The 25,622-nt window shown below is 40.7% G+C and overlaps 1 protein-coding gene across 1 annotated transcript in view; it reads left to right on the top strand.

The window, feature by feature from the left end:
* LOC111145634 (F-box and WD repeat domain containing 2) overlaps positions 1-24,913 on the top strand; it is a 28,516-nt gene extending 3,603 nt beyond the window's left edge. Inside the window, exons 3-8 of the mRNA XM_022500679.1 lie at positions 1,177-1,686; positions 8,625-8,819; positions 10,881-11,014; positions 13,378-13,464; positions 14,347-14,516; positions 19,973-24,913. Coding sequence (XP_022356387.1) covers positions 1,197-1,686; positions 8,625-8,819; positions 10,881-11,014; positions 13,378-13,464; positions 14,347-14,516; positions 19,973-20,261 — 1,365 coding nt within the window. The 5' untranslated portion in view covers positions 1,177-1,196 and the 3' untranslated portion in view covers positions 20,262-24,913. The remainder of the gene's footprint in view (positions 1-1,176; positions 1,687-8,624; positions 8,820-10,880; positions 11,015-13,377; positions 13,465-14,346; positions 14,517-19,972) is intronic.
* The last annotated feature ends 709 nt before the right edge of the window (positions 24,914-25,622 follow it).

Below are 25,622 nucleotides of genomic sequence, written 5' to 3'. Positions count from 1 at the left end.
TTTTTGTTTTCTTTTCATTAGTTTAGTCCCTTTTGTCAAAAGTGGATTGACACCTTGACACAGTATGTAATGCTGTATATTTGTAAGGTTTTTTTCTGTTTCGTTTAGTCCTGGAGCAATTTGTCATTCTCCTAAAGGAGAAGGTGCTATAATCAGATAGTCACAGTGCCTCCAGATTTTATAACCAGGTTGTGGCTGTGTCTCATCAGAGAGAGACAGCTTGGTGTGGTTGGAAGAGTACGGATGGTGAGAGCACTGACCTCTGGCTTGTTCTGATGCTATTTTGATAGCTCTGTTGACTGTAGGCAAATCACTTACCTTCTCTGACTTTTAACTTCCTCCTCTGCAAAGTAGAGATGATGCTTCTTGATTTATTGGTATTTTCGAAGCATCGGGATTACTAATTTGACTTGTGAGGCTTCCTTGACCCTCACTGCTCTGTGTGGCACATGGTTAGGAGTTGTCACCAGCTCATATGAGGCTTATAAAAACTATGTAAGGACATGTAAGGCCTTTAGTAATTCATGTTCTAACAGGCTGTGCCATAAAGGAAGTAGAAGAACCAGAATACCTGAGCCATGTAACTTATGACATCTGCTTATGTTTCTTCCCTAAACCTTTTTGTCTGAACATCTATCGCAAAGCCAGTAGTCCGTTTTGTGATTTTGGTAACAGGTCAGGCTGTGCCTAGCATGATAACTAAAATGTCTAGTTACTGCTCAGGAGACTTGCCTTCTGGTTGTTTTTGTGATTTTAGTACCCAAATAGAGTGTACTAAGTAAACAGTGTTATGAAGGTTTTGATGGGTGATGGGGTGGGGAGAAGTATATTACATAGAATAAGCTATTTTATAATGAACACTTTGTAAATCTTTTACTGTGAAGATGCATGTAGCATGTGCTAGACTTCAAAAGGAGCAAGTCACATACACCTACATAAGTCTCACTGACTTGGGTTTCAGAGATCATGATTTATTAAAGTATGTTTTCTCAGTATGTATTTTCCTCTGTGTGCATGGAAGATTTTCAGATGGAATATATTTACTGTAAAGTTGTAATGTGGTAACTAAGCATAAAGTTGTAATGCCAAGTTTTTTACACTAATTTTCATTTATTAGCAGTCTTGCTTGAACAGTCTTTTTGAGCAGAACTAATACAATATTTTGATGTGCCACAGGTAAATTTTTCCATAACCTTATGGAGAGAAAGGACTTTGAGACATGGCTTGATAACATTTCTGTTACATTTCTTTCTCTGACGGACTTGCAGAAAAATGAAACTCTGGATCACCTGATTAGTCTGAGTGGGGCAGTCCAGCTCAGGCATCTCTCCAATAACCTGGAGACTCTCCTCAAGCGGGACTTCCTCAAACTCCTTCCCCTGGAGCTCAGTTTTTATTTGTTAAAATGGCTCGATCCTCAGACTTTACTCACATGCTGCCTCGTCTCTAAACAGTGGAATAAGGTGATAAGTGCCTGTACAGAGGTGTGGCAGACTGCGTGTAAAAATTTGGGCTGGCAGATAGATGATTCTGTTCAGGACGCTTTGCACTGGAAGAAGGTTTATTTGAAGGCTATTTTGAGAATGAAGCAACTGGAGGACCATGAAGCCTTTGAGACCTCATCATTAATTGGACACAGTGCCAGAGTGTATGCACTTTACTATAAAGATGGACTTCTCTGTACAGGTAAGAGACCCTGGAACTGTTTTGTTGTTGTTTTGTATTTCATAGGGTATAATTTTAGAAACAGAAAAAAATTACTCCTTAGGCTTGAGAATGGCAAGATTAATTATATGAGATATCTATAGTGGCATTCTGCCTTCCCCCATCCCTAACCCTTTCCTCTTTCCCTCTAGAAAACAAATCATTTTTATAAAATTGTATGAGAAGAAAGCTCCAGACATTCTTTTTAAAATGTGATGTGAATCAGAAAGCTGTAACTATTTTTTTTTTTTCCAGCGCTTTTTCCTTCCATGTACAGTTCTCCATGTTGGTTAAAATTTTTTTTTCTGTGAGCAGTATTTTTTGAGAAAAATCAGTGGAAAAGTTGGTGTCTAGAGCTAGCAAGTAGTTAGATCATCTTGGAAGAATTACTTAACCTCTGTGTGTTTGTTTCCCTGTCTGTCTAATATGGGAAGGGAAGTATTTCTCTTTTGCTGTAAATTCCTGTGGTTCTAAGAAGACTTAGAAGAGTTTGCACATGCAAGTTAGATATTTTAACCCTAAGCAATTAAGTAATTATATAACAAATAAAATTATCATTAAAATTTGGAATTATGTATATCTTTTAATTATGATGGGCATATGCTTTTACTTATAATCAGTGCATATGTTTTAGGCAATACATTTTGATAGGCATTGTAGATAATTCTTAGGCAATGTCTAGAATGATTCCAGGTAGTTCTTATTAATGATCCCAATGCCTGTTCACTTTCATTGTATATAATATTTAGGGATACTTGGTGTTCTTTCTTCTTTCAAGATAATTTCTTTCCTTCTTTAAATATTTATGAGAGAGAGACAGGGAGCAGAAGCGGGAGGAAGAAGGAGAGGGAATCTCAAGCTTACTCCACAGAGCATGGAGCCTGACACAGAGCTCAGTCTCACAGCCCTGAGATCACAACCAAAGCCAAAAAATCAGGAGTCAGATGCTTAACCAACTGTGCCATCCAGACACCCCCCAAGATAGTTTCTTTTACTTTTTATTTTATTTATTTATTTATTTTCCCCAAGATAATTTCTAATAGACATTTGAGTTTTCCCTAACTATATATTTGCCTTTTTAAATAGCATATACTGTTCCTTTGTGTAAATATGTCACCATTATTTGGCCAATTCAACGTTAATGCATATTTAGGTGGTTCTATTTTTATGAATATCTCTGTTTGCATTTTTTTCCCTTGAATCATTTCCTTGGGGCAGAAGCCTTAAAGTAGAATCACAGATCCAGGAATATGAATGATTTTAAAGTTCCTCTTACTGTCCTTTCCAGAGAGATCGAATTGGTGCCTTGGCCACAGCAAAGTTTTAAATAACCCTCCTTGTCTCTGAGAGTTCCACCAAAGTCAATTTTAACATTTTTGAGATGTATGATTTCTCAAGGATATATATTTTCTCATGTGATATATTCTCTGAAATGCTAGATACTTTGCCAGTTTTATAAAATAAACATTAAATTTAAGGCATTTCATGGTTTCGTTTGTCATCCGAAAGTTACCCGTGCTCATGTTATTCCCTGTCTTATAAGTCAGATTATTGGAAAGGCATCATCTGTTCTTTTATACTTTGATGTACTTTCCCACTGGGGTGATAGCTTTTCTGTGTTCTTTTTGCCTTAGGATCAATCAGTGGCAGGTAGTTTTTAAAGATTAAGATGCAGTATTGCCTTTGAGATTTGTGCTCATTTGTACTTAGGTAAGTACTGGCGAGTTGACTCATTTTCAGAGCCACATTGAGCTTAAAAAAAAAGCAAAAACCTCTCATCAAACTTTACTTTTGAAATGTAGTAAAACTGCATTAGTTATTTGAAGCAGAAGTGAATGGGACACATTCACTGAGTTCTTTAACTACCTGGAAAGTTAGTATCTACAATAACTATGAACCCAATCCTGCACTTTAAGGTTATTTTTTAGGTGGGTCTATAGTTTGTATTTTTTATTCTGATTAAATTCATCAGGTTTGCATATTGAAAATTCTGCTCTGTCTTTTGAAAATAATCCAAAGCATTAGTTTAATTTTTCTAATAGCAGCATCCCTGGAACCGTAACCAGTGAGAGAAGTATTTGTTATACAATCATACATGTGTTTGTTCCCTGCTGTTACTGAAGAGCTCGTGTTTTCTCCGTGGTAGAATTGGGAAATTCTGAATTTGGCAGTAAGTTTACAGTTGACATTTTTAGATAAGCCCCTTGAACAAGCAATAAAATAGTATTGCCAAAAAGATTGATGGCTGATAGTAAAAATTAACATAGCATAGTGAATTAGGTAGTTACCCTTCTGCTTAGTTCTAAAATTATAAGAAAGGAACCTGTTGTGCTTTGTGCCGTTCAGTAGATATATATAAAATGACTTCCATGTGAAAGACAATGTGAAGGCATACATGGATGAATTAGGACAGTTCTTGCTCAAGAGAATGTGCACAGTGTGATCAGGAAGGTAACCTGATTAGGTAGAAGTCTCCATGTAGACTATGAGAGAGCAAGCACTTGCCCTTTTAGAGAGGGTAGCAGCTACTCCACTGTAGTAAATTATTGCCATATGGGATTTAAGCTTAGAGTGATCAGATCTGATACTTAAAGTCCCAAATCTAGATTTCTGTGCAATATTCTGGTTTTTTTTTTTTTGTTTGTTTTTTAGTGTGCTGATTTTTAAGTATTATTCACATTTAAGTATTATTCACATTTTAAAAATATTGGTTGGGTCATATTGAGTCTGCAGGCTGCTCTAGTGTGACCTTGGCTTATAGTTGAATAAGAAAAATAATAGCTATAAAAGAGGTGTGATCAAATGATACAGTTGAATTATATGAGGAGAACAAATCATATAATTGTTCAGAGGAAGCAGTGCTTTCCTTCATTTGCAAAAATTGAGTAGTGTTTATGTTGAATCTTGGAAAGTGGGTGGATTTTAGAGAGATAAGAATAAGTGCTTTCCAGTAGGAAGTTCAGCATTAACATTAGCAAAAGTGTGGAAAGGACTAAGTGTGGAGCTTATAGGAGAAAAATAAAGAACATTCATTTTAGGTGATCTCAGGATATAAGTAGGGACCCTGTGAGATTCTTAGAATATAAGCTGGAGAATTGGCTTGAGGTGTATTATAAAAACCTTAAATATTGGGAACATGAGTTTGGATGGTTTTCTGTGAGTAGGAAGAAAAAAATATGAAAGTTTTCTGAGCTGAAAAAGGGCCAGTTTTTCTTATTTCTATCAGACCCAGGTACTCTTCTTATAATGTATTTTGTAATATTATCTTACCTTAAACTAAAATTCATAGAAATAACTTACAGGCACATGCACGTATTTCAGAAAGTTAATGTAATACCTAAATGCTGATCCAGAGCAGAAATAAAAAGATAGTAATTTAAAATAATACACATTAAACGTGTTGTGCTCAAGCCCAGCTGTGCTGGAAGACAGAAGTGTAATGAGATGTTTACACCTGTGTATGTACTGTTGTCATGAACGTGACGGCTCTAAGTGCAGTGTGTTGTATTTGTACCATCAGTGGTATGGCCTTAAGCAGTGAAAAAACTCTTAGCAAAGTCCCCAAGAAAGCAAAATACATTTTTCCTCAATCTATCTGGTATACTCTAAAAATTTACAATAAACTCCATGCTTTGTAAAACAGGTCTGAGGCTCAGACAACTAAGGATAAGCTTTTTACTTAGGAATATCGGGCAGAATCTTTAAGAGGTCATGCAAAATACGAGACAATTCTTTTCGTGTGCTGTCCCAAACATTCCATGATGTCTAGCATTTTCAGCCTTTGCCCGGCAGAGGCTAGTAATGCCCCTCACCCCCTGCCCCAAAATCATTATGACAATTGAAAACACTCCTGCACATTTCTAAAATGTTCCCTTAGGAGATGATACTACTTCTTTAGAGACCTCTGGCATTGACAAATGTAGAGTTTCCAAATTAAAGTATTAGAGTATTGCAGTTTAGGTAAGAGTAAACAGAACTAGAGTTTCTAAATTGAAGTATTAGGGTAGAGACGAACCATGAGAGACTGTGGACTCTGAAAAACAATCTGAGGGTTTTGGAGGGACAAGGGGTGGGAGGTTGGGTGAGCCTGGTGGTGGGTATTATGGAGGGCACGTATTGAATGGAGCACTGGGTGTGGTGCATAAACAATGAATTCTGGAACACTGAAAAGAAATTTAAAAAATAAATAAAAATTAAAAAGTATTAGCGTGTTGCAGTTTAGGTAAGAGTAAATAGATTTAGATATAGAACAGTAAGGATAGAGATTTTTTAAAGGAGCAGTTAAATGGAAGAGCCGCCATTAAAATGGAATTGGCAGGATTTTGGAACGGATTGAGTATGTGGCGAGGAAAGGGTTAATTTAAAAATAACTGGGATTTCTAGCTATATATACACCTGGGAAGTTGGTGGTACTAGTAACAAGAATAGGAAATGAAGGAATAGAGAAGGTAGAGGGAGTTAAGTTTGGGATGAACTTAACGTAGCTGGATGTGAGTGGAGACTCCCGTAGGTATCTGGAATGCAACATCAGAGCTTCGGGAGTAGCTCAGGGCAAGAGCAAAAGGTTGAGGGGTTAGCCACGTCACGGCTATGGCTAGAACAGGGGGATTTTAAAAGGATTTGGAGAGGAAGAAGAATGTAGCCTAGGATGGATCCTTGAAGAGCATACTTAGAGGGGGAAGAGGTACAGAAGCAGAATGGTGAAGAGTTTCAAGGACATTGAAAACTGCCTGTCATGAAGAGGCAGTGGCAAGTGTTTGTTCATTTAGTCATCAGAGTCAGATGCCCCTAAGAGGCAGCTGAGAGCTGAGATCTGATTCTACCAGTTAAATATTTAAACTTCACTTGATCTGGTAGTTTACTACTCCATTTGAGTTACAGCTCCATTTTCTGCTTACCTTTTTGTTATATACCCATCCCTGTACTTTTTTATATCAAAGTATTGTTTTCATCATCTTTTCTGAGTAGAGAGGGCTTGTTTCTTCTTTCATATAATGAAAAATAGTCTTCATTTATCTAGTCCCCTTTCATCTCTGGGTTGCATCATTGATGACCTGCTGCTAGTCAGTGCAGCAAATGGGAGTCCACAGGGAAGGTTGAAATAAAAATTAAATAGGAGGGGAGAATAATGGCTCCTGAAGGCCTAACAGTGAAGAGTAGACTTGCAGCGCTATAAAATGGAGCTGACATCAAGCCAATTTTCTCTGATATTTCTTTAGGGTGTAAAACTGAATATTTTCCTATATAAACTAATTTAAACAATTAGGATCTTTTTTTTTTTTGTTTTTATCAAATTGTGGTAAAATAGACACAAGATTGAGGATCCAGTTATTCCACTTCCTAAGACACATTTATGGAACATTTAGATTTATCATTCTAACCATTTTTAAGTGTTGTATAATTGAGATTATCTAGACATACTGTCCAGTATAGTAGCTACAGGCCACATAAGGCTTTTGAGATGGCGCTAGTCCAAACTGAGATGTGAAATGGGAAATACTCAATGGATTTAGAATATAAAATATTTTATTAATTTTTTATATTGGTTACGTGTTGAAATTTTATTTTTGATACATTGGGCTAATGAAATTATATATTTTTTTTACTTTTTAAAGTAAATAATAGAAAATTTTAAATTATATATCTGAATTACTTCTGTGGTTTGTATTTTGTTTCTGTTGGACGGCGCTGTTTCCAAAGATTTTATTTTTAAGTAATCTGTACACCCAACATGGGGCTTGAACCCACACCCCAAGATCAAGAGTCACATGCTTTACCTACTGAGCCAGCCCAGTGCCCCTCCCCAGATGATTCTGATGCCTCATATGACCATTGAGGAGCACTAACCAAGTCTCATCCCTTGTTTTATAAAAAGGAAACTGAGTCTCTAAATACTTAGAGTGACAGCAAGTATAGTCTTCATTTCAGTGTGTTCTCCTAGCATGTGTCCAGGTTGAAATTCATGCTCTACCCTTTTCATAAGTGTTATTTTTCCATTGTGTGAAACAGTGGCTTTCCACCAGCCCTTAAAGGTAGAATTGTGGCCAGTTTTATTTAGTCATTTCATCTTTTCCAAAGCCAGTGATTCAGTGCTTTCCTGCATACTGTGTCCTTGTGAGTGTATTTTCTTATTTTCAAAACGTCTTTAACAATTCTTATTACTACTTTTTTGTTATAAAGTTTGTGAGGCTGATTTAATCATTAGACTTTTAAACATAAAGCTGATCCTGAATTATCATCATGATCAGTATAATTTGATCAGATGCTGAAATAAAACCCACTTTTTTCTGCAGAATCTTGAGACACTTTATAGGCTCATTGTTGAGTTGTTGTGAATGTGGGAATAATTTATCCATGGTTTTCCTAGAGGTTCCTTCACAGATTTCAGGATTGCTTAAGGAAATAGCAGTTAGCTTTTGCAGAAGTTAGCCTGTGATCTTTGGCTTATCTTTGACTTATCTTAGAGTAGAATATATTCCAACAGACAGGTTTACTCTTCAGCATTCTTTATTCGCTCAGAGTTGTTGGGTCATGGGTAGGCATACAAATGTATACGTGCAATCGTAGATAATACTCATCATTTCAAGCTCAAATCAGAAAGCTCGTGATAGTCAAAGGTTTATGAAATTTTGCAAATGCAAGCACCAAGGGATGCTTTGTCTAGTACTCCTCTGTGCCTGGAAAGTTAAGGAAAGAGGACTAAACCAGAAAGCCTGCATTCAGTCCCTGCGCTGTTCACACCATTTTGGTGACCCTGAGTGAGTTATTACCCTCCCCATGCTTTGCTTTTTTCAGCTATTAAGTGGAAATGCTAGAAGAGGGGATCGTGAGGTTCTACTTGAAGAATACCATGGTTTGCGGATTGACTTTCCTTCTTTAGTGTTTGGTTTCTTACTAACTTCCCTGTTTTTCTCTTGAAGGGTCAGATGACTTGTCTGCAAAACTGTGGGATGTGAGCACAGGACAGTGTGTTTATGGCATCCAGACCCACACTTGTGCAGCAGTGAAATTTGATGAGCAGAAGCTTGTGACAGGCTCCTTTGACAACACTGTGGCCTGCTGGGAATGGAGTTCCGGAGCCAGGACCCAGCACTTCCGGGGGCACACAGGGGCGGGTGGGTTGCCCTTTTTCAGGGGTTTCTACAGTTACTTTAAGCTCTCATTCCTTAAAACCAGGAGCCAAGAATGTGACCCCGTTTTGTTTTCTTTTTGTTTTTTAACTTAACCTGTCTTTCTCTCCTATTATTTCTTAGTCATAGCCATTAATCCCTTTACTTAAGGCATTCCTATTTGGAATTTTTTCCTGAATTTTGCTTTTCCGTGGCGTATTTCAAAACTCTTCTGTGTACCCTTGTGCTGGGAGGGGATGGTTTTCCTTGACGTATTTCATTTATACCGTGTTGAACAGTCCGTTCATTTTGCTTTTGTCAGATTCCATACCTCCAAATTGAGCAAGTCCTACACTTGTAAGTTCAGTCTACTCTGTTTGTAGAATCAGGGCTGAAAATCCTTTGGAGTGACAGTAGTTCTCAGATTGTATGATCTACACATACTATGTTGAGTTGGATCTTGGTTGACAATTGATTAAAATAAACCAGTGCCTAGAGATAAGATAAACAGATACCTGAGTATTCCTAGTAGTTTTATAGTGGCGTAGTGTGTAGAAACTGCCTTGAGACCTGAGCTGCTAATCTCTGCTACATTGTATTTTGGAGCTTTGTGCAGAAATCATGTTGAGCTATTTCCCATCTTCTTGTGCCTCAGCTCCCTTCTTCCTTTTCTCTGTTTACTCACTGCCTCAGACCTGGAGAGTCATAGTCTATGATCTTAAGCATCCCGTTTTATGAGCAGTCTTCTTGGACTCCCTTCTACTGTAGGTTTCCCAATAACCTGAATTTTGTCATAACACTCGGCATACAAATGAGTATGGTAATCCAGTTCCCCACCAGGCTCTACATGCCAGAAGGACAGGGACCCTGCCTGTCTTATTCACCCTTAGGTCCTGAGTTCTTTTTGTTGTGTCTGGTGCTCAGTAATACTTTGAAGTGAACCTAGCTATTTTGCTGAAAACCATTTTTTCCCTATTTTGTTTGTCATCTTAAACATTTTTCCTCAGTCTGTTTGTTACCACTTGCTTGTTACAGAAATTAATATTGGAAGATATATGATTTAGCATGGTATATATTAAATTGAGTGTACTGTTCTATATGTCAGGATGTACATTCCAGGTGATTTTATACCTGATCAACTTCACGACCTCTGCTCTAAAAAAATTTCGTCTTTGCTGTTCCCTGGACATTGCTATGGCTTTTCCTAACTCCATGCCTTTGCTGTTCCCTCTACCTGCAATATTCTCTTTTCTTGATAAACTCTACTCATCCTTCAGGGCCATCTCCAATATCGCCTCCTCCCTGAAGTCCTCTCTGATACCCCTGGGCAGAGTTAGTCATTCTCCTTGGTGTTTCCCTAGCAAGAGGTAAACATTTAAATTTTTTGGACTCCTCCTTTACCCTTAGACTGAGTTCCTTAAGGAAAAGCCCAGTGTATATCTCTGGGTCCCCAATGTTCCTTTAGAGTTTGGCAGGCATTTAAAAACAAATGTTTGAGTATTTGCTATACTCAGGCACTGTTGTAGGTGCTGGGGGTACACCCTTCAAGAAATTCAGATAGTTGGAGAGAATGGCTTAGTCTCACCTTTGAGATATTTATGTGTGTTTTGTTTTTCTCATTACACTGGCTTTTCTTGCTCATGGGTATTGTTCTTGACATTTTGTCTCATTGTGAAGAATAGTGCAAATCTGAATAGGGCCACCTATGTTGTTTTTTCTCTGCATGAGCTGGATTGGTTTTGTGGCGTGTCAGGCAGGCAGGCCTGAGTGGGAATGCCATTATCTCCAGCACTGGTTTTACCTCTCACTTCGAAGCTAGTACAAGTATAAGAGATTGTGTCATTCCAGGGTTGCTCCATCCTTAGAAGAATAAGCTGTAATAATAACAAGAATTTTGAAATGAATATATTTTTTATCATAAAATCTTAGTTGAGTAGCACCATTCTTACAGTATCTCTGGCTGAGAATTATACAGTTGATCAGCTAGGAGAATGAACATGATTGAACTCTGTTATAAAAGACCCTCACAGGGGCATGTTTTAACTTTGTGTATGTTATATATACTAGTGTTTAGCGTTGACTACAATGATGAACTGGATATCTTGGTGAGTGGCTCTGCAGACTTCACTGTGAAAGTATGGGCTCTGTCTGCTGGGACATGCCTGAATACCCTCACCGGGCACACGGAATGGGTCACCAAGGTAGGAAGACTTATAGAAGAAATCTCCTTGACATCAGGTTTTGTAGGGGTGAGGGAGCTGTGGATGGGGTGGAGGATGGTAGGTGCTGTCTTGTTAAGTGGTAGCTGAGCCCTAAAATGGGACAGATGTACCCACAATGCACGATGGCCTGCAACAGCAACCAGCCAAGTAAAGGACAATTGATAAATAGTTTAACAAACGAATGACTCACGGGCACGGAAAAATGCCCACAGTGTATTTGGTGGGTAGAGGAAACAAATAAAACAGGTCATAGACAAAAAACTACATTATAGAGTATGATATCAATTTCTGAATATATGTGTTATGCACCAAAATGTTACAGGTTATTATTACTTATGGAATTGTAGGTGCTATTTTTCCTTTTAGGATAAACATGTTTCTTTTTGAATCACGAAAGCAGTTTTCATCTTGAAAAAATAATAGTTTTAAGAAATGGGATAAAGAAAAATGTATGGGATTTTTTAAAAGGTGATTATGAGGATCAAATGCAGTATTAATTATGGGAATGTCATATAGAAACACTTCCTGAGCTTCCCATTCCTTCCTGTGTGGGACATCGGGTAGAGGAGTGAGCAAAACAGACTTGGGCTTGACACAGACATTAGCCCAGTAGGAGAGATGGTTATTAAACAGTAATTTCACAAATAAATGTACAGTTACAAATGGTGTTAAGTGCTCTGAAGGCAAAGTGCAGTGCTCTGTGAAAATGTCTAGAAGGTATCTGATTCATTCAGGGAGAGCTGCTTGAGAAGGGACAAAACATGAAGAAGAAATTGGAGGTAGCTAGATAAAGAGTGAAGTGCAGTGTTTCAGAGTACATGATATGTGCCCAGGCCCTGGGGTGGGAAAGATCCTAGAACATTTGTTGGTCTGAAGGCCAGTGTTGCTGTACTATGGTTGGGGGTGGTATGGAAGAGGTGGCTATCGTGTAGGCCTTCCTTGGCCATGTTAAGGATTTGGGTGTCATGTGTAGTAGGAAACAGTTGAGCGTTCTCAGCACGAAACTGTGATTTATGTTTTAAGAAAATAACTGCTAAGTAAAAAATGGATTGGAATTGGGACACAAACAGACCCAGGGAGGCCAAGTAGGCTTTTGCAGTAATCTAAGCAAAAGATACCTATGGCATGGACCCACGTGGCAGTGAAGAAAGAGAAGAGCACACATGAAGGATATGTCTTTAAGGGAAAGCCAGCTGAACTTACTGACTCATAGGTAACAAAGAAGGAGGAATTAGAGCTACCCAGTGGGTTTTAGGTCAGGTAGATGAATGTGTTTTTCTGAAATAGGCAGAGCTAAAAGGGTGGTTTGTGAGAAGATCAGTAACATCACTAAACTGTACACTTAAAATGATTGAGAATAGTACATTTTATGTTATGTATCTTTTACCACAGTTCTGTATTGGGCACACTGACTATTTAAGCATCTCTCTTTTTTTTTTTTACATTGACTATTTAAACGGAAAAGTTACATAAGCCAATCTCGTGTTTTGTTAAAAACACTGGACTTGGGACCAGGACGCTGACTGTGTGATGTCTTAAGGCAAGTCACTTCTCCCTTTAGGGCCTGAGTTTCATCTGGTAAATGTTCCTGTGAATTCTGAAAGAGATGATGGGACAGGACCCAGCAGGGCATCTGGGTGTAGTAGGTCTGTCAGTTTCAGTTGAATCTGGAGCTCAGACTACTGAAGAAGTGAGCTTGGCCTCCCTCTCACTTGATGCTGACTTACTACAAAAATAACTAGCCGCTAAATGTTTGCAGACTATCCAAAGGACTAATGAAATGTTAGCTTTTATTACATCATCATCCTCATTTAACTGTTTTATTTCATTTTCATTTCAGTTATGAGATACAATAAATGCCTCATCCCCTATTTTAAAGATGAGGAAATTGAGAAACAAAGAAGCTGGCTGGTCTTGCCCAAGGTTACAGAGTCAGTATATGGCAGATTCTGGTCCCAAGTCCAGTGCTTTTTCCATTATAATGCATCTGTTCAGGAAACGAATCATTCGTATTTGCTTTTAGGTCTGTGGGCTGTTTTCTTTCCTATTCCTCTCATTTGCTATAAAGCCACATTTTACAGTTTTTAAAATCATTTCTAATGTTTGCTTCCAGACTAAAGCAGAAATTAAATGCTGCCGCCAGCATTAGACAATTTTACATCCTGCTGACATTATAGAGAATCTGTTTGTACTAACTAGAGGCTAACGTCATAAAATTACAGCTTAGCTCTTCTAGCATACCATCTCACTTCAGGCTTTTTTTCATATTTTAATTTATAAAAAAGTGATATAGAAATAGTTTTAAAAGGATCATTCTGTAACATGGATGTTTGTATTTCTAGGTGGTTTTGCAAAAGTGTAAAGTCAAGTCTCTTTTGCACAGCCCTGGAGACTACATACTCTTAAGTGCGGACAAATATGAGATCAAGGTGAGGTTTTCTCCTCCATTAATTTGCCTCATCAAAGAAAAACCGGGAAATACAAGAAAATTAAAATGGTATAGCACAGAGGGACTATTTCAAGGGAAGCAGGAATGGCTTAGTATAAGCCATCTTAAACTCCTTGGGAGGAGAATTACTCATTCTATGTATGAAGATGTTTCTTTTTTTTTTTTTTTTTTTTTTTTAAGATTTTATTTATTTGTCAGAGAGTCAGAGAGAGAGAGAGACTAAGGACAAGCAGGGGGAGCAGCAGTTAGAGGGAGAAGCAGGCTCCCGGCTGAACAAGGAGTCTGATGCAGGACTTGATCCCAGGATCTTGGGATCATGAACTGAGCCGAAGGCAGATGCTTAACCAGGAGTCCCATATGTACGAGGCAGTCCCATACGTACAAGCCACCCAGGAGTCCCATATGTACGAGGCAGTTTCTACTCCTGATTTGTAAATGAAGAAAAAAAGATCCACAGAAATTTATCTTCACATTCTGTTTTCTTAAGACCCATATCTCATACCCTTTTAATTCTTAGATCTAAACTATGAAAACATAAAAATCTACTTGTGTTAAAAAAAAAAAGGAACAATTTGCAAAAAGTTTACGGAGCACTCTCATATCTGTTCTTACTGCATTTTTTAAACCATTCCAGCCTTAGGTGTCTTCATTGTGGGAACTGAGGTTTAGAGAGGTTAAGTATTTTACGCAACGGCACACAGTACATACATGTACTATCAGAGCTTGAGTTCTAAAACCTGTGGTCTTTCCAATTTACTTCACTTTCTATCTGGCTTCGGCAAATGCAAATCACATTGTTTAAGGACAGGTTTTTCTATGGTGATGTGATCTGTCATCGTTCCTTATTTTCTTTTATCTGTAGATTTGGCCAATTGGGAGAGAAATCAACTGCAAGTGCTTGAAGACATTGTCTGTCTCCGAGGATAGGAGTATCTGTCTGCAGCCAAGACTCCATTTCGATGGCAAATACATTGTCTGTAGTTCGGCACTGGGTCTCTACCAGTGGGACTTCGCCAGTTATGATATTCTCAGGTAATGTTTTTCTGAGCCTTCCCTTTGACAGTCTATTCCCATTTATCTTTTTGTTGTGGTTTAATATTAAAGACAAAACTAAATATTGGATGAACCAATCAGTAGCTTGAATCTGGGACATGTCATAAACAGAGTTATATGCTGAAAACCACACACATAAAAAATATCTTAGAGGCAGTTATTATAGAGTTTTATGCTAGAGTCTAGAAGATCTAAGTTTTGATCTGTCCCCTTACTATGTCACTTCCCCTTTCAGAATTAAACCTGCTGGGCAACTCTCTTGTGTCCCCTCCCTCTTTGGGAGCTTTATACTAGCCCTCTATAAACTTTGCTGCCCACCAAAACAAACAAGCAAACAAACAAAGTGCTTTTCAGGAAAACGAGGGGTTTGGATGAAGAGATCTTTCAGGTCCCTAGTTCTGATACATTAAAAAAAAATTTTTTTTTAAGGTTTTAGACAGATAATGTGTATTTAGTAAAATAATGATATATTTATTTTCTTATTTTAATTCCAGTATAGTTACCACTGTAGTGTTATATTAGTGTCAGGTGTACGATACAGTGATTCAGCATACACTGTACATACATACATACATACACCACATCTTTATTCATCTGTTGATGGACACTTGGGCTGCTTCCATATCTTGGCTGTTGTTAATAACTGCTGCAGTAAAACATCAGGATGCGTGTATCCCTTTGAATTAGTGTTTTCTATTCTTTGGGTAAATACCTAGTAGTGCAGTTACTGGATTGTAAGGTACTTCTGTATTTTTAACTTTCTGAGGAACCTCCATACTATTTTCCACAATGGCTGCACCAGTTTGCATTCCCACCAGCAGTGCAGGAGGGTTCCTTTTTCTCCACATCCTTGTCAACTCTTGTTATTTCTTGTGTTTTTTATTTTAGCCATTCTGAAAGGTACAAGGTGATACCTCATCATGGTTTTTTGTTTTTGCTTTAGATTTTATTTATTTGAGAGACAGCAAGTGAGCATGAGCAGGGAGAGAGAAGCAGGCTCCCCGCTGAGCAGGGAGCCCAATGCAGGAGTCGATCTCAGGACTCTGGGATCGTGACCTGAGTTAAAGGCAGATGCTTAATGCACTGACCCACTCAGGCACTCCTGATCATGGTTTTGGTTTGCACTTCCCTGACGATGAGTGATGTTGTACATCTTTTCATGTGTCCATTGGCCATCTGTATGTCTGGTTCTGATATGTTAAGTTCTGCTTCCTCTTCAGTAGAATTCTGCATTGAGGGATCAAGTGGCCTTCTATTGACTAGTAGAAAGACAGAGGTATTTAGAGAAAAATAAAACTTAAAGGATTTCTCTCCAAAGAAATAAATAAGAAGAGGTCCATGGCCAAATAATTTTGTGATTTACTGCATACCTTAGACCCTTCTTGGAGATTGATGGTATCTGTAAGCATGTTGGAAGCTAATGGAAACTGGTGCTCTATGGTGACTAAGAGAACACTTTGGTGGGACACCTGGGTGGCTCAGTTGGTTAAGCATCCCAGCTCTTGATTTTGGCTCAAGTCATGATCTCAGGGTTGTGAGATCAAGTCCCATGTCAGACTCCACTCTGTGCATGGGGCCTGCTTGGGGATTCTCTCCCCCTTTCCCTCTACCCCTACACACACCCCCATCCCCGCCCCAGGCATGCATGCTCTCTTTCTCTCTCTCTACAAAAAGAGAGAGAAGTTATTTTGGTGATAATCCTTGATTTAAAACCCAGCATCACCTCCTGTAAGTTGGAGGATTTTATATAAGTTTCTTAACGTTTCAGTTAACCTTTCAGATCAGTTTCCTGATCTGGAAAGTGAAGATCAGATGAAGTGCCTGTGAGGGCCAAGCACAGGACCTGATGGATCAGTATTACTGACAGCTCTGAGAAGTCCTGCATGAAGAAGCCCGCTTGAGCTCGTTTAATCTACTGTGCCTCATACTCACTGTACACAGAACCTTTCTTTTAAGGAACACCTATTACCAGCTCCCAGAATTAGTGTTCTGCGGCATGGTTCAGAAAATGCTGACTTGGAGTAGTACAGAAAATTGAACGTTCTCGTCATTGTTGTTATGCGTGATTTTTTGAGGTCAGCTGTATGGGATCTGTCATACTAGCCAGCAGGACTTTGGCAGGCCCTGCCTCTGTGGTCATACAGTTATAACCCCTTTTATATCTTCCTGGAATCAGATTTACATTTCTAACCAATTAGGATTCCAAACTGTCAGAATCATTTCTAGAAATGATTGATAATTACGCTTCGAGAAAAAAAGACTGGAACAGGTCCCAGAGAACATTAGTCCAAGTATTTCATTCTATAGATGGGGAAAATGAAGCCAAGAGTGGGTATGGGCCTTGCCCAGCATCCCACAGCTCACCCTAGTCTTCCATCCATCCACCCATCTACTGTCTGTCTGTCTGTCCACCATCCTGGCATCATCTAGCAGGCATATGCTTAAAGTACAAGCAAGCCAGAGAGAAGGAACTTTTGAAGGAACTTCAAATCCAAGTAGTCACTGTGGGAAAATCAGATCTTTTACAGTTTAGTATTGTTTTTGTTTTTAAAGATTTTATTTATTAGAGAGAGAGAGAGAGCATGAGCTGGGCGAGGGGGAGAGGGAGAAGCAGACTCCTGCTTGATCAGTGTGCCTGATGCAGAGCTTGATTCCAGGACTCCAGGATCGTGACCTGAGCCGAAGGCAGACACTTAACCACTTGAGCCACCCAGGCATGCTGTGTTGTTTTTGTTTTCAATTAAGACTTGGATGGAGAAGTAGGGTGGAAATAGAGGTATCATCATCTTTTTAATGCTTTGAGTTTCTAAGGGTTTTAATTTGATCCTGCATCTGCCTTTCTCATGTATGTGTTTTTCGCACTCTGAGTGGCATGTACAGAGTCCAGAGGCCCAGGTGAAAGTTGTGTTAATTTGGGGATTCGGATACACTAGCTCTGAGCAATAAAGCTGCAGAATTGTTTGCCACTAAGAAGTGTTAGATTCAGATTTCTTGGACGGTGGGCCGTTTTGTCTCTTGCCTCCTCCCCACCTGCCACAACACAAATAAACCGGCCTCTTTTGAAATCTTAGTGCGACTCCTTTGGCCTCAGTTGCTGAGATCAGATCGGGCTGCTTATGCTTTGCAGCTAACTGAGAAGAAGCAAAGCACAAATGGTAGCATGTTGCTCAATAAGTCTACGCTATGACCCAATCTCTGGAGCTGAGTTCTCTTAGTACATTGAGCAGGGTTATTTAAGTTCAAGGGCCCAGACTACAGGGCAGGGCTGTCTGTTTACAGTTCTAAAGTAATCAGAGTTAAAGGGGCTGCGAGCCTGTCAGGACCTGCATTCTCTGCCACATACATGTGCTTCAGTCTTTGGAGTCGGTGCTCCTATCCCCAGCCACCCAGTTATCTAAGTTTCTGGTTATTTCCTGCTTTGCATTGGTGATGTGGGGCTTACTAGACTTTCTTGCTGTTTTCCCAGTTTCCTTTGGATTTGCTTTGTAGGCATTTTCATTTGCCTGTGTTCATTGCACCACGGCTGCATTCATTATGTGCCGATAGTTACTGAGCACTGCCTGTGTTTCAGGCATCGGGATCTACACTGGGAGCCTGCAGAAATACTCACCGCACTGGTGGAAATTACTAACCCACAGGAGGGAAGATTGGTATTAAATAGCTAATTACCTAGAGATGTTTTCATGGTTGGGCTAAGGGCCACACTGTGTGGAGTAAGTACTTCAAGACGCCACGTAGCTGAGGAATAAGGGAAAGCTTCTTTGAAGAAGAGGTTTGGGCTTAGCTCTGAAGGACGAGTATCTGCATTAACCGGCAGTGGGCATGCAGTATGGAGCGTTGGAGACCAAGAAACCAGTCTGTTCGAAGGCCCTAAGACTGAAGGAGCCTGGTGCTGGAGATGCGCGAGTAGGAGAGAGCCCTCAAAGGGTTTAAAGTTAAATGAGGTGGTAATAGGATTAGATTTTTAAGGTGAGATTAAATGATTGAAAGGGGCCAAGAGTAGATGTGCTGAGACCAATTGGAATTGTCGGCAGCCGTGGAGGCAAAAGATGACATTTTGGATCAGAGTCGTGGCAATTTAGATAATAGTGAATAAAGTAGGGGAAAATTTAAGAGGTAAAATCGATAGATGGTGGTGATTGAATTTGTGATTGGAATAAGGAGGAGAGTTGGATGGTTGCCATGTTTCCCAGCTTGAGTAACTGGGTGAAGGAGCAAGCCAGGAAGTAAGAAGGAGAAACAGGTTTGGCCAGCAAGTTCGGTTTGGGGCAGAGTGAGTGAGGGACAGACCTTCATGACAAAATCCCTTTCCCTTCCTAATGTCAGGTGAAATCTGCTTCGCTGTAACTCTCTGCCTTGGACCTAGTTTTCTCTTCTAGAGCTCATCATGTCTGGCCTCACACATCCTTCATTTCGTATTTACAGGTGGTGATCAGCTATAGTTTCCCTGTCCCTGCAAATTCTGTTTCTCTCCCTCTCAGCTGATCTCCTTCACCTGTTCCTTATTTGTCCTGGTTACCAGGCCCTGCCCCTTCTGGTTGACCTCTTGGACAGTAGTGTCCTTGTTGACACTCAAGTTAATTGACCTCTCACGGGACCCAAACCTATTTTCCCAGAGCAGAATTTGCATATCCTTCTCTCATAGCTCTTTTCTTAGTGCCTCCAAGTTATCTAAGCACGCTCACAGAAGACTCAAAGTGTGCAGACAACAGACTATGCTTTTTTGTTTTTCATTTATGCTGCTGTTTGGCTGGATCGCTCCCACTCAGTGCCTCCGTCATCAGCATTTGGGGAAGGTGAAGGCTGTCTGTCCTCCCACTCCCTGAGTTATCTCTAACAACTTCTGAAGCATTTATTATTAATGTTTCTGGATTATTTAGGAAAACTTTAATCTTTCAGCCTCTACTATTTTTATAGTTTGCTACTTGCTGAATAGAGTAGCACGTGAGTCCCTTGGTTTCCAGTCTTTATTCCAGGCTTTAGGAGGCTGATAGTATTCTAGGATTTGATGAATCCATCTTTTTACCTAGTCGTAAGAGTGATTGCACCCCAGTTCTTACTGGTAACTGACCAGTTATGAATTCTTAGGCAAAGTATGTACCTCAACTAGACTTCAGTTTTCACATCTTGGAAATGAGATGTTAAGTGAGATAATCTGGGTGGGCATTTTGTGCTTCCATAAATGTTCATCAGATGCTGCCTTTCCCCTTACATGCCTATGTTACCATGTCATTGTGAAGGGTTCTTCCCCCGCCCTTTCATTTCTTAAGGAAGCTCAGTGTTTTGTCTCTTCTTTTTTATGCAAGACTTTCATTTAACTCTCTAAATTTTCTTGAATTTTGCATTGTTTTTCTGTGTCTCCAGAAAAGATTACAGCGGCAGAAACAGAAGTAATACTGCCTTCTGGTTCATGTCTCCAACTCTTGTCTTTGTAGGGTCATCAAGACTCCTGAGATAGCAAACTTGGCCTTACTTGGCTTTGGAGATATCTTTGCCCTGCTGTTTGACAACCGCTACCTGTACATCATGGACTTGCGGACAGAGAGCCTGATTAGCCGCTGGCCTCTGCCAGAGTACCGGAAATCAAAGAGAGGCTCGAGCTTCCTGGCAGGCGAAGCGTCCTGGCTCAATGGATTGGATGGGCACAATGACACGGGCTTGGTGTTTGCCACCAGCATGCCTGACCACAGTATTCACCTGGTGTTGTGGAAGGAGCACGGCTGACGCCACGAGCTGACCACCGCTGACTGACTTTGGGTGCCAGGGCTGCGGGTTTTCAATGCAACCTTTCTGGCAGCCGACTGCATGAACCAAAGTTCTCACCTAACGGTATCATCGCGCAGTGCACAATCATTTATCTGTGTTTGCCAGGGGGCCAGGGCTCGGGGCGGGGGAGGGCTTGTTTTCTTGACACACAGCACAGCATGCTAATGACTTCATTTGTACTTAGTTACGTTGGTCAGTTCAAGAGGATGCATTTGGGATTCATCTTTCTTGAATATTCGTTTTTAGTAAAGGTTAAATGGTTCATTAATCTGCTAATTGGTTGCCTATAAAAACACATTCAGTCCATTAAAGCTTCTTATTATCGCCTTTTTTTCCTTTTGAAGTTGAAGCAAAGGTGCTATGATGTTGTTCCAGCAACTTCTCTCACGTGGGGCTTAGCTTTTATAACCACCAGTGTTATAAAGACCGCTGAGTCCTGTGACATTCAAAAACTCTTCACCAAATACCAGTTCTAAAGAAAGTCTGTCTTCCAGGGCAAATCAAGTTCTACAAATTGATTGTTCACAACACATTCTAAACTCTCGCACTTGGCAGAGTCAAGGTTGGCTATGTCTGAGGTGTAAGGGAGTTCTGGAGTTTTTGTTCCCATGTGGATCAAGCTGGTCCTCGATCCCTACCACCTGGGTGAGTGCACAGAGGTGATGGAATACAGTAGAAAGAGCACTGAGCGGGAAGGTTGAAGACCAGCTCTATTACCTAGCATCCGTGTGGCCTCAGTGTATCACTTCCCTAGGCCCCATTTTCCCTGTCTGTGTAGCCACGTTTGTTAAGCTGAATGATTTCTAAGGTTTTGGTCCTGTGTCTGCTGAGGTGTGGGCATGAGTTGGTATTTCAGTTTTGTCTGATTCATTGTTTCATTTAGGTCGAAGATATTTAAATGAAATCATTGGTACAAAGTTATTATCTATAAGGAAACCAGGTATATGAAAAGGATGGATAAAGGAGGAATGTAGAAAATATAACAGATTTTACCTAGAAAATGTTAGCAACTGGATGAAATGCTGAGGGGGATTGTGGTTCTTTAGACAGAATGGGCAGTCTTAGACACCTGAACCTGACTTTTCTTGTTCCTTTGCCTCTAACCTGATGTGTGGCTTTAGGCAGATTAACTTTTTATCCCTCGACCCTCATTTTCTTCATCTTTAAAATGAAGGAATTGCCCTAGATTGGGGTTCACAAACGCCAGTGCCTGTGGCAGCCATGTACATGATGTAAATGATTGGAGTGTGCTGGACAGGGTTGTGCTGAATCATGGAAAGCTTATCTAATGGGGAAGTTACTCAGCTCTAAGTGTTAGGTAGAAGTGAGCCCAGTGGAGGCAGGTCTTGTGATTTTCTTCAGGAGGAAGTGGAAATCCAGATTTTTATTTGAAATCTCCTGATCTGTACAATGTTGACAGCTAATTGAGGAAAGTTTAAAATACAGTGAGCTAAACAAAGTATGTCTACGAGCTGCCAGTTTGTATCTTCCACTCTTGTAAAGTTAGGTAACTCTGGGATCGGGAGTGGGAATGTTTTAACATAATTGTCACAGACATGAGGGGGAGAGTAGAGGGAGCCAGCCCCAGGACAATTCCGCTGTTTCCCATTGTGTTACAGGAAGTGAGGGGGCTTATTTCATCCGCACACCAGCAGGAAGTAGTTTGAAGATGGACACACAAACTGGAACCTCAGTTGTAGACTCTGCCCGGGGGTATGGGTGACTCATTCTTGCTGGCGTGGATATAAAGCTTATCCACTTCACAGGTGGGCAGAGGGCTTGCTGGCAAAGCTGAGAAGGAAGCCAAGCCTGGTGGGGACCCTGCTGTTCCAGAATCCGCAGTAGCGCGGAGCCTGGCGGGACCTCTGAATGCCACAGAGTTAAGACTCTAGAGAATCGGTGTTCGGTTTCAAGGACAGGTGTACTTCATATTCCTGTAGACTCTACGGAGATTAGGCAAAAGAATATAGTATCTTCTCCATCCCTGAAGTCCATCTCACACTCAGTTGTGTGCCTGAGCTCCGCTTGGGCTTCTCAAGAAATGGACCAGGAATTGCAGCTGGAGTCCATTTTGGAGGAGCCTCCGGAGACATGGGGCAAGGAGGAGGGTGAATGCCTTTTTCCTCTACCTCTGACCTGAACAGATCTCTGAGATCACTGATCTGATGACCATCCCTATTCCCACCTCACCTCCAGATACATCCAGCATTTCACAAGGCAAGTAATTATAGTTATTTGTGGGAATTTTTTTTTTTTTTTAAATGACAAACCTGGAACTTGTATGACATGTCCCATTTCAGTTTTCGGTGGACACCGAAGTTCCCCCTCCGGGTGGTAGCATGGTACAGCTGATGTTAACAGTAGTACTGGAGGCAGTGGCTGGAGACCTAACTTTGATTTCCTCCTCACAGAGGCCTTCATTTCACCTGGGCATTTTATTTAAAAGCTTTAGAGATGCTGGGTTTATTCATACAAGTGCCAGCTTTTATAAAAATGAAAAACTAATGCATTCTTTAAAGAATAAAGGCAAGTGGAGGGTCAGTGAGAGAAGTGGGTAGGGGAGAGCCAAAGCTGGAGTGGCATAGTTCCCTTGCATTGCGTGAGGGGGCTGCCCTTCCGCACGCAGTGACTTCTGCTTCCTTAGCTCAGAGGGGAGGAAATTGCCTTTTACTCTTTTTTGGTGAATATTCTCATTTCTGAAAAATTCGTAAGTCATGAGCAGAAGAGACCCCATCCTTTTTTGATGAGCGTTGGATTTCTTGAGTGAAGTTGTTGTGGTGGAAACGAAGGGCCCCTCTCCTCTCAGGTGCATAAAGGGCAGAGAAACAACTTCAGGCTCCAGGGTGAGGGAGGGGGTCTAGGGGAGCTGAGTGAGTGGGACATTTTCGCATTCCAAAGGGTGGTAATTTCCTCCAGCCCCATTATTTGAAGTAATAAGTCAAACTTGTCAAAACTGGCCCTGAGCTCACCTTTAGACCTATGGGTGAAATAGGAAGAAAGACTTCTTTTCAGGGGTGGGGTTAGATGTTGAAAAGTTCCACAGGAAGGTACATAGCTTTGGATAGCTTTTCATAAGTGGAAGGTAGGGGACTGTTGCTATTACATTTTAAGGATTGTGCTTCATTTTTCATGGTTAAAAAAAGACCATTCTGGCCACTACAGACACTTACTAAATTATGAATGAGGATTGTGTAATCACTCTAGTGTTTGTTCTCAGGAGAGTGATTATTGCTCTGCATTTGAGAAAACAGGGGGAAAAGAAATATTTTTGGAAACAGTATTATTTTAGACATGAGGAAGTTGTTTGTTAGGCATTTTGACCTAGCAGAAGTAGCTAACGATGGTGGAGCTGGGCTTTACAACATTGCCTTGGCCAATCCCAGCCAGCTCCCTGCAGCTGTGGCTGTGTGCCCTGGCTTCTTGGGAACCTCGCGGTGAATCTTCCATCATCATTCTGCCAGTCTCTGGGCCTCCTCCTTTTGTGGGCCGAGGTGGCCTGCAAGTGCCTTTCTCAGTAGGGAAGTGTGCAGAATCAGATCACTGTTCTAGGATCCAGTCTGGGGCAGGGCATATGGTCATCTTTGCCTTTAGGGACAGAGTTCGTCGGGGTAGGGGAGAGACTCTTTAGGTCTGTCCCATTGATGCAGCCTTCCTACCTGGTTATGCTGGTGCTTGCTAAGGTGTTTTTAAGACCGCCAAGCCTGTCTTGAGAATGATGCAGTCCCCAGCTAGAGTGTCTGATAGAAAGAGCAGGTTAGCATTTTTGATAGAAATGCCCACTAGCCATCTCTGGCAGTGTCTGATCACAGGGTCCCTTGTTCGTGACTACTCTAGGAAAGTGAAGGTTTTTCCCATAATAAATCCTCCAGTGGAGTCCTGGATAGTCTTTGCACCACTCCCTGGTCAGGCGGAATGGACATGCTCAGTGCAGATGGACGTTTGCGGTCAGGCGGTTTCAGTGTGTTTCCAGTCTTCCCCACAGCACGGAACTGTGGTTGCTTCAAATCCGTATCACAGTCCTGAAGAGTGAGACCCCACTGGATTATTACAGCTTAAAGAACCCAGCTACTTCTGCTCTTCATGAATGTGCTCAGATTAAAATGTTTTTTATATTTAAACCTGGAAAATCAAGAGTTCAGATGACGAAGCTCACAGTTATTCTGTGTTCCCTCTATTCACATTGTGAACAGACGAATTTCACTAATTTAGACTTAGTGCTCTTGAGGAGAACGCTCAGGTTGAGAAAGGCTGGTCTCACCAATCCAGCGTCTATGGCAATGTGGTAAACACGTCTCAGCTCACGTTTAACTAATTTGATGTATGTTGTGATCTAGGGAAAGAGGTAAAGTTTATCTCAAGTGTCTGGGGGGTGTGGGGAGAAGGGAGTGCCTAAGATAGTAGAGCAAATGTGGGACAAGATGTCTCTATAAAATGAGAAGTTATTTTCATGCATCACAGAAGCGTTCTTCTACCATGGGTGATTGTGCTAACTATAAATCATTGATATCTACACATTAAGGCAGGTTCTCTCAATTAGGCAACATTTGGTTAGTCAAGTCCAAGTTATTGTTTGTACTTGAAAGTAATAAAGCTGCATTTCCTTAAAAATATATTCTGTAGTGAAGACTATTTTCTCACCTTCTTTCCCCAGTGAATTCGGATGGGACTTTGCGAGAGCAGTTGCGTTTTAGAATGTGTTTTTAGAAGTGGAACTGCCTCTCATGTGAGCTGAAGCAGCTCTGTGCTTTACTGTTCCTGCGTGCTCTAGAATGTAAACCCAACTTCATAACAATTTCTGAATGAGAACCAAGAGGAAAACAGTACACTGAAAAGTCAGATGCAAGGAAAGGATTCTGGCAACCTCCATGAGTAGATGCAAATTGGGCAGGGGCAAGGGGAAGAGTGCCATTAATGCAGGTTCCAGATTTGGGGATTGTCTTCCTGCCTCCTCTACTCAGTCCCCTAGTTGGTTGATTCGTAATTTAAATTTGTAGGGCTCCTTGTTGTTCACCAAGCATGGTCCTGTACCTTTGATCCCCAACAGTACCGTCGTAGGCAGATTGTCACTTCTGTTATACAGAGGAGCAGATTGAGGCTTGGAAAATGGCCAATTGCTTAGAAGAATAGTGAGTGATGAGGAGGTTGGGGCCCAGAATTTTAGCCTCCACAGACTCAGATCCTCAATTACCACCCCCAATCCTTGTTTCCCTTCCCATTCTCTGCCTACTTCAAGTCTCTTTCCATCCAAACCTGGACAGTTCCCCTCCCCCTTGGCCACTTGTGTGTGCCTTTTAAGCTGTTGGCACCTGCCTCTAGGGC

This window comes from Enhydra lutris, unplaced genomic scaffold, assembly GCF_002288905.1.
Source record: "Enhydra lutris kenyoni isolate GAN:26980312 unplaced genomic scaffold, ASM228890v2 scaffoldscaffold13, whole genome shotgun sequence".
Lineage (NCBI taxonomy): Eukaryota > Metazoa > Chordata > Mammalia > Carnivora > Mustelidae > Enhydra > Enhydra lutris.
Note: the sequence above shows the minus strand (reverse complement) of the source record. Positions and strands in the feature narration are given on the sequence as shown.